Raw genomic sequence first — 10,218 nt, 5'->3', positions numbered from 1 at the left:
ATATCAGAACAAAATTCATATTCACGACCGCTTGAAAAAGGCCAAAAACAGACAACTCATTTTCATGTCATACAATCATTCGTAAGTTTTAATTTTATTTAAGACTTTTACAACTGTTAAATTCATATTACGTTCACAGTTGTTTCTTAATTAATGGTTATGCTTTTGGCTTTTGTAGCTACCATTGGTTATTAGTTGTGTTTGATGTGGTAAAAAAGGAATTATTTTATGTGGATCCTATGCAATCCAGCCCTGAAACTGATTTAGATCAGCTTCTTAAAATGTACGTATGCTAATCTATTTCCTGCAATTGATAATTTAAGTTTCTTCAATATGATAAGAGATAACAGTAGAGTTTTGTTTCCAGCGCCATGACACTCTTCACATCAAAGGATGGTAAGGAAAAATGGAACTATAACACTAAGATGAGAATTGCGAAGGTTAAAAAAAAAAGTTTCTTTATAGCCTATTGATTACGTACCTTAACTGAAATGGATGGGTTTTATGAGAAAAATTTTCATCTTTTTTTTTTCATGAACAAGCTCTGAAACAAAATATTGCAAAATTGGAGTGTGGCTATTATGTGTTAAGGTACATGAAGGAAATAATACCAAATGTTAGTTTGTTCACGAACAACGTAAGTTGATGATGAGATATGTTAACTTTCTTTTGTTTCCTACATGTGACATTAGTTTTAAAGTTCGAAATTTTTATTTCTTATGATTAACAATTTAATGGAAAGAAATCATACACTCAGGATGAATTAGATGAAGTTCGTTTGGAGTGGGCTAACCATTTTTTCGACATTCTCATTGCGTCAACAAAATGGTTAGTATTAGTATGAAACTATAGATATTAGTTGTTACAAATTGTTGAAATTGAATTTGTAGTATCAAATTATAATGGTTTCTATTAAGGATTGTACTGTAGATGTTATGCATTTGATAACTTTAGGTATTTTGATTGATTTTGCATAGACTGGTTTGCTGGGTTTGGGTTGGATTGTTGCTGGATATATGGCTGGAAGTGCTATTGGAAGATGGTGGGTTGCTGGATATGGTTGGAGTATTGCTAGCATGGTTGGAATTGGAATGTTTAGAAACTTGGCTTTGTGGCTGGAGTTAAGAGTGCTAGAACTCCTGGAAGTCTTGCATTAATCTTTGCAAGTTTTGTTGAGAAACTTGCCTTGATGGTTGGAATTTTAGTTGCTTTTGTTGTACATGCAATGGAATTTAATAGTTGTTTTATATTTTGAGATGTTTTTTTTTAATTTTGAGATGCTTTATTATGTATCACATTGGACCTTTTATATATTTATTTTTTTAAATTAATTTATTGGATTGAATGAATGTTCAGCAATGCTAATTGTTTTCTGATTTTTTTTAATGGTATTCATTTTATTAATAAACAGGAATTTATCAAAATATTTTTTTTAAATATATTATTTTATGACGGGAAATATCCGTCATAAATTTTGTCATAAATAATTTCCCACGAAAGTGAATAATAAATTAACAAATGATAATCGAATTTCCCACGAAAACTTTAAAAAATTGCGCGAAAATATAAATTAATTTAAATTTAAATTTAAATTATTTTTCACATTAAAATAATGTGTGGTAGATTTATGACAGTAAAAAACCATCATAAATTCATGACGGATAATTTTCCGTCATGATTTAATGACAGTGACATAGATGACAGAAGAATTGTCTGTCATGCACCCTTTTTTATGACAGTTATTTCCCGTCATCTATTGCTTGTTTTCTTGTAGTGGTCTTTGTGATTTCGCCTATGTTTCCTCCTTGAATCTGTAGTTACAAACCTCAAAACTATCTCTTAATTTTTGTTTTCTTGTTATTTCTTTTCAGTGTTGTCCTTGGGTGACAGCTCACTTCTTTTTCTTTTCATGCGTGCTCCTTTTATAACTCAGAATTAGGGCAACCGAAAAATGTATGGCCCATATCCTCCATTTTTGGAAACTTCATGTCATAATTTTTTAGTTGTTGCGCACGAAATCCAATCTGTCATTGCTTTAGGATTGTTACAGCATTGCGTTATTCCAAACTTGTTTCAATTCTTCTGTAGCCAAGTTCTTTCATTGTCTTTGCAAGTATGTTGTAGCAGCATTCTTTCCTTAAAACTTAAGCTTTCGGTCACCTATAATTATGCATATAATGTAAGCACAAATTATTTTAAAACAACTCAATTTATTAAAAATAAATTAAACTGGATGCTCATGCAAATTGTAACTAAATTGCAATAAAAACACATTATTTACTCTTTAAGTATTACTAATCTAAGTCTAAAAGTGCTCTGATAACTCTCATTTTATAAAGTTATCACCAACCCTCTAAAATAGTGGCTTGAAGTTAAAGAAGACCTTAACCTTTTTTTTTTTTTTTTTTTGTGGAGTGTGTGTGTGATGTTGAAATGAAAATAGAACATGGAAGCCTTTATATATAAAGTACCCTGGCCGTTACGTGGTGTATTTTAAATGGTTATTGGTTGTTCTTTTCCAGGCTTTTTCTGTCCTTTTACCTTTTTTATGATTTTTGGGCAGGTATGAGCATACTTGGTGAGCAAGAAAGCGGTCATGGCGTAATTTATCCTTTTGGACATGTGGTGTACGATGGTGGGTGGTCTAGGATATCTCAGCAAAGGTTGTCTAGCAGGGCTGCTGAGGACCACTATCCTTGATACATCATCCTTCACTTTGTGGCAGAGGTGACAGTCGACTGTTGCTACTTTTTCAGCAAGATATTTTAATATTTGATTTTTACAAAATCAAATATTATCCTTTTGGACATGTAGTGTACGATGGTGGTGGTCTAGGATATCTCAGCAGAGGTTGTATGGTAGGGCTGCTGAGGACCATTATCCTTGATACATCGTCCTTCACTTTTTGGCAGAGGTGACAGTCGATTGTTGCTGCTTTTTCAGCAAGATATTTTAATATTTGATTTTTACAAAATCAAATATTATCTTTTAGGTGATGGAGACGTCTTTTGTGACTGACTTTTTAGAGACTTTTCCTTAATCATTTTGCATGTGATCTGTGGTACCCCTTGTACTTTTTTAATCTCCAGGTGTACCTGCTGCACATTGGGTACCTCAGGTATTGAATTTATTGGTGTAGGTAAGGTACCTCACGTATCCGAGTTTTTAGTATATGTCGAATACCTCGGGAATCTGCACTTATGGTGTTGGTCAAATACCTTGGGTATCCGAATTTATGGTGTAGGTCAAGTACCTTAGGTATCCAAACTTGTGGAGTAAGCTAAGTGCATCGAGTGCGTACGGTGATCACTTAAAGACATGGCACCACTCATTGACACGTGGCATTTTATTACAATTTTTTTATTTCTCCCTAAACACATTGCATAGTTGTAGAGAGCTACTAAAGAGCGAGAAGAAATTGTAATGCTTTTGATTGTGAGAAATGCCATAAGTGAGCTTGTGAGGAGGGGAAAGCTTTTGATTCATGCATGTTACATCAACTTGTTGGCCAAGGTTCATATCTTTTCTTCTGTTTGGATCCGATTTTTAAAATTAACTTGGAGGCTCTGTGATTGAGGCAAAAATCAAGCCAACTTGCTTATTAGATCATACAATAAAATAGATTAACTCAGTAATTGAATAATATCTCAAAGTTTTTTATCATCTTTAATACGGGTTGAAAAGATTAGTCCTTAACAATATATTACTTAATTATATGTAACGAATAACATGACAAAATGGGATTAGGATCTTCTCTTAATTAAAGCTCTCCTAAACTTGTAAAGATCTTGTGCCATCTGTATATTTAGTATTATTGTATTAATACAATTTAATACTTTTCTTTTGAAATTTCTTAACCACCATTCACTTGAGTGGATTTTATTCAGGAGAAGTTCAGACCATAAGAGGTTCTCGGTCCATCAAAATGGTCGAAAAAGCTTCGAAAAAGGCAAACAAAATTGTTGATGAACCTCTAATGCTGTGTCTTAAACATTTATTTTCCATACATCAATTCTTCTCAGTGAACACTATGAATTCACGTGTAGATAATTTTCAAACTCAGCAATATATGAAGTTTAGGCCATAGCACATGCAAAAGCCACATTGTTCACAAAGCCTCCAGAGAAAAATTTGAGTCTTTCTATACAATACTTGTGGCTTGGTTCAGGGAAATATGTATCCAGTACTCTCTACGTAAATTCTCCCTCTATTCAACTCTAACGGCAGTGAGAAATGAGTCTCTTACAAGACGTTTGACTGTATGCGACCCAGTGCCTTTATCCAATAGATTGGATTAAGATAACCCGGGTTTTCAAGAAACCTAAAAGCAGAGGAATCAAAATGGGAAGCAGACATGGCGCTTCAGCAATGGAACAGGAGAACAAGAAACAATAGCCATTGAAGAGGGAAGTGCCATGGAAAGGCTTAATAGAAGATCACTGTGCCATTTGCCAAGGCACATAAGTGATGAAGCATCTTCAATTGCAGGCATACACAAAGAGCAAAGAAGTAGTCAATGGATAAATCAACTGATGTGTCGCAAACAAGTAAAACAAGAATATATATTAAGTACCATTACGTAAATTTTGTATCACAAAAATCTAGAAAATAAATTATGTTTTACCACAAATTAAGTACCATTTTTATTTTACTTAAGATGTGAAATGCCCAATTTGTAATATCCCCGTAAAGTCTCAAATTTCCCTAGAGCCGCCCCAAACTTCAAATGACAATCTAATCTTGTCATCTAAAATTTCTATACATAATCATGCTATTCCGAACTAGTTTAAGATAGAAGAGATATTTCTAACAACTCTTTTGATGAAAATTGAACTATTGTTCCTTACTCTTTTTAGACTAGTTGAAGTTTCTTTATTGTTAGTAGAATTCAATGGTTTTGGGAAATTGCTTTAGTATAAATAGACATTCATCAAAATCTATGTTCCTACAAACATTCCATTGCATCATCGAAAAAAAAAATGTTGAATTGCAAGGCCTTTGGCCAAACTATCAAATCGCCAAATTTCTGGACACTCTCAGTTGTTCTAATCGTTTTCAGCATCTATGCGTACAGCTCCATTTCCATCGTTCGTCTATATCCTTCAATTTCTATATCCACTCCAATCATCAAAACACCACAACCAGCTCATAATAATGATGTACAAGCTGCTGCTAACAAAACTCTCGAAGTTCAAGCAACAACCCCTGCTCTCAAAGTTGATCAATCAAGCTCCATTGTCGTGTCAAATAATGTGATCGTGCAACCGATGAATATAGAAGAACTAGAACAAGAAGAGCAAGATGGTGAGACTCCGGATCCTCTAATTCCACCAGCCAGGATCACAAAAGAAGAAAGAATGGAATGGTTTCGGAAAAAACTACCGGACCTCGAGGTTCTCAAGTCAACAAACTTGAGTCGAGCGTTTCACGACAGGGTCGTCAAATTCTCTAGAAACCAATGTGCAATTCAGTTCTTTATGATATGGTTCTCGCCAGCTCGAACATTTGGGCCCAGAGACTTCTTGGCTGTAGAAACTCTAATGAAAGCCAACCCTCATTCTTGTTTAGTAATTATATCGAGATCTCTCGACACACGACGCGGGGACAAAATCCTGAAGGCATTACTTGACCGCGGGTTCAAAATCCTTGCGGTCACTCCGGATTTGGCCTCTCTGGTTAAAGACACACCGGCTGAAACTTGGCTGAAGAAAATTAAAAATGGAGAAATTGATCCTGGTGAAAATCCGTTGTCAGTTCAACTGTCTAATCTTATAAGGCTAGCTGTGTTGTACAAACATGGTGGCGTTTACTTGGACACTGATTTTATAATCCTGAAAGATTTCAAAGGCCTGAGGAATGCTGTCGGTGCACAAGATGTTTACCAAGCGACACGTAAATGGAAAACATTAAATAGTGCAGCTATGGTTTTTGACAAAGGGCATCCGATTTTATTTGATTTTTTACAGGAATTTGCTACCACGTTTGATGGTAGCAAGTGGGGACATAACGGGCCATACATGCTTACGCGAGTTATTCGACGAGTAGGAAATACACCAGGGTATAACCTTACGATTTTGGGACTTGAGGCATTTTATCCTGTAAATTGGGTTCAGATTGAAAGATTTTTTAAGAAACCCGCGACGGAGGAAGAATCAAAATGGGTGGAAGAAACGGTGCTTCGGTTGAGTGAGGAGTCATATGGGTTACATCTATGGAACAAAATTACAAGGAAATTCGTAATTAATGAGGGAAGTGTTATAGATAGATTGATTAAATCTCATTGCATCCTTTGCCAAGATAGCTATGATTCTTAAAGAATATTTTCTTGTAATTGCCAATTTGCCTTTGTGTCGAAACTTATAAAATTGTGCAAGTTTGCCTAAATAATTCATGATAGGTTCAAATTTGGTGCGGAGCTGACTTCTTGTTCAGTTTTTAAGCTGTCTTCTTGTAATCGGTGGCTAAGATTTGTTTCCTTTGCATTTTTAGTTTTTACTTACCTAAAAAACGAATTGTTTTGGAATAAAATCCTAATTCTAAAAAATCTTGCTTTTTCGTGTTTGCTTTCAGCCTCATCAGGGATCACGTTTCTCTTACACACTTCACTAGCTTCCTCCATCATCATCGTCACATCAGTTGTATAAATCTCGAAATTAAATAGTAAAATTCAACAAGACTAATTTTGATTAATTGTGTTTTTTAAATGGCATCAACTGAAATTAGTTTCTAAAATTCAATTGTTTTGTCCTGCAGACATAAACTAGGCATGTAGAAAGAATTGAATAAAGAGAATAATTGAATCAGAATAAGAACTAAAATCATGGCTTACATTTTTTCTTCTGAGGAATTTTGTCAAACATGGGACATGCATGAAATATATCTAAAATATGTTTTAGTACAAATGCATGTCAATTTTACTATAAAAATTGATCATGAAGTCAACATAATACCTACGGAAGCTTGAAATGGAGCTTTTCAGTTCGTCAATGTAATGATCCATTTCATGCTTTTGCAATTTTTATGTTGACTTCTTGATCAATTTTTGTTGGCGTTAACATGCATTTGCACTAAAACAATTTTCAGGTTTCGTGCATGCCACATGTTTGATGAAATTTCTTATTAAAGAAAAAAAGCAAGCCATAATTTTCATATTTAATTCTTTTTTTTTCTTAATTCTAATTCAGTTGTTCTCTTTATTCAATTATTTCAACATGCCCACCCTAGGTTTGTAGGATAAATCACTTTAATTTTGTGAAGTAATTTCAGTAGCAGCCATTTAAAAACACAACATAATACCTACGGAAGCTTGAAATGGAGCTTTTCAGTTCGTCAATGTAATGATCCATTTCATGCTTTTGCAATTTTTATGTTGACTTCTTGATCAATTTTTGTTGGCGTTAACACGCATTTGCACTAAAACAATTTTTAGGTTTTATGCATGCCACATGTTTGATGAAATTTCTTATTAAAGAAAAAAAAGCAAGCCATAATTTTCATATTTAATTCTTTTTTTTTCTTAATTCTAATTCAGTTGTTCTTTTTATTCAATTATTTCAACATGCCTACCCTAGGTTTGTAGGATAAATCAATTGAATTTTCTAAAGTAATTTCAGTAGCAGCCATTTAAAGACACAATTGATTAACACAAAAATTTCCACAAAAAAAAAAACTAGCCTTGTTTAATTTTACTCCTTTCGAAATTTATACAATTGATATCAGGATGGTATGATGTGTAAGACGAACGCGATCATTGATTAATAATTAGGCTGAAAGCAAATAACAAAAATCAAGATATTTTAAAATTAAATTTTTATTCCAAAACAATGCGTTTTCAGAAAAGTAAAAAAATAAAATGAAAACAATTCTGAACCATTGATAGCAAAAAGAAAATAGGTACGAGAAGATCCTCAGGATAAGGTTTCCTATCGATGAGGTAAATAATCTTGACAAATATCAATTAATTAAAAATCAGAAGTTAAAATAAAAAGTTATTAAATAAAAAAATTAAATCAAGGATCACAAGAATAACCAATAACACAAGTAACAAATGTATCAAAATTCAATGACGGAAAAACCAAGTAGAGAAGAATATTAGTCCTATTTAATGACTAATATTTATATATTGAGAACCGTTGTTTCGCTATGTGTTGAGATGGCTTGATTAAGGTTTTGGTCCTAAAACAACATTTTTAAGCCACTAAAGTAAGAATCATTAATTAATTATATAGGATAGGGCAGCATCTTTAAGCCAATAACTTTTATAACATTTTCATTGATTCTCCCAAGCAATCAAATTGAGTTAAAATTCATGAAGAAAACTGACCATTAAGTGATGAAGCTTCTTCCATTGAGAGCATACACCGAGGCCAAAGAAGTAGCCAATAATGAAATCAAGATAAGTGTCTCATTTTGGGAAAGACTATTCTTTTGTAGCTTGAATAAGAAATACTTTTACTTGTTTTTGAGCTACACACAGACACACACAATTTTACTTGTTTTTAAGCTACCACGCACATTTCCTATTTCACTCTTTGGATTAAAAGTGTAAAAACAAGAACTATTTGACTTGAATCGTAAAGAAGTCAAAAGATTCAAGAAGTCATAAGACGTTATAGATGATCACTTCCAATTTTACAACCATAATTAACAAATTTCATCTAGCAAGGTGCTTGAAGAATAGTGCACACTTCTGCAATCTAATAGAAGAGCTTTGCACCACAACACATAATATCTAAGCAGTTCCAATAAACCAAACCTCAACAACCTTGTAATCACTTTTTTTTAATCAACTTGCACAATCTATCTTCTGCCACTCTCTTATTTAAGCCAATCTCTTCTACCATGAAGTACATTCAAAGCAGAACCTACAAAATCCATCAGATGCAAGAAGATAGGTGTGTCCATTAGGCATAGTGAATTAATGGATCATGATCAAGTACTTCAGCTTATGTACCATCGGTACATAAACAGTTACTTATGGGTCAACCACTCTAAAGTGTGATCCTATATATCTGTCAGCCGACTATATTCTTCTTGTCAGAAGATCTCACTAAAGATGTGCTTCTTCTATTCATCCAGTCCAGCAAATTGCAACTTCATTCAAGATAACAAAAGCAACATATAGGAAAACAAGATGAAAATGAAGACCAAAGTACATAACTTTTTATACCCTATGACCCGCATTAACACTTTCCTGTGTCATAATTTTTTTGTACTTCATGTCTACCTCTCCATCCTTCTCCTATATTACCTCCTAGAATGGGCGTTGTTTTCGCGACTACTATAAGAACATTCTTTGCAACTACAAATTCATAAATCAAAAGTAATTAATGATTTAACTAATTAAAAGTATGTCAATTAAACTATTAAGTTAAAAAAAATGCTCCTAACTCTTCGTAACAATTAAATTTGGATAAAGATAGAGGGATTGTGCGGTATTTTATTAAACTTCTTTCTTCTTATCCTCTTACGACAACTCATCAACGATTTTTATCTTGACAATCTCAAATCAAATTTCTTTAACTCGTAATCTTAGATCAATGATTCAATAATCAATGCTATCATCAGAGCCAGGATTGGAACTATGTTGACCAGTTGAGGCTTGGGGGCCAAGCCAAAGAAATTAAGGAAAACAAAGGGGTCAACTGTAATTTATCTTAGCTTTATTGTTCAGCCCCTCTTATCAGTCATATGATAATATAATGTGGCCATATTGATACTTTTACATCTTCTGATTGCATAGTCTGAACAGATCTAGTACAAATAAGGCTCATCACACTGATAACTTTTTACATCATGAAGAAATTCATTTTTCTACTGATAACTCAAATTGGGTGGTAATAGACCACTCACCAAACAATTAGCAAAATCTGCATACCATGGGAATTTGGATTGTTGTAGCATAAGAATTGTTCATCAGGAAAAGTTTTTGTGATCTCCTACTTGGTCAGAGTGCTTTCATCTGGTTCCAACCTTGAAAGATGATCTGCCACTTGATTCATAGTGCATTTTCTATCCATGATCTCCAACTCAAACTCTTGTAGCAATAAAATCCACCTAATCAACCTTAGTTTGGCGTCCTTCTTTGGAATCAAATACTTTATAGCCGAGTGATCTGTATAAACAGTCACTTTGATGTCAACCAAATAAGCTCTGAATTTATCAAATGCAAAAATAACCACCATCAACTCTTTTTTAATGGTAGAATAGTTGAGTTGT

General features: G+C 33.4%; 1 protein-coding gene across 1 annotated transcript; it reads left to right on the top strand.

Moving 5' to 3' along the window:
* Window positions 1-4,979: 4,979 nt before the first annotated feature.
* On the top strand, window positions 4,980-6,314 carry LOC18039436 (uncharacterized protein At4g19900). Its single transcript, XM_006429265.2, has one exon. The coding sequence runs from the start codon at window positions 4,980-4,982 to the stop codon at window positions 6,312-6,314; it is 1,335 nt and encodes a 444-aa protein (XP_006429328.2).
* The last annotated feature ends 3,904 nt before the right edge of the window (window positions 6,315-10,218 follow it).

The sequence above is a fragment of the Citrus clementina genome, unplaced genomic scaffold, assembly GCF_000493195.1.
Source record: "Citrus clementina cultivar Clemenules unplaced genomic scaffold, Citrus_clementina_v1.0 scaffold_6, whole genome shotgun sequence".
Lineage (NCBI taxonomy): Eukaryota > Viridiplantae > Streptophyta > Magnoliopsida > Sapindales > Rutaceae > Citrus > Citrus x clementina.
Note: the sequence above shows the minus strand (reverse complement) of the source record. Positions and strands in the feature narration are given on the sequence as shown.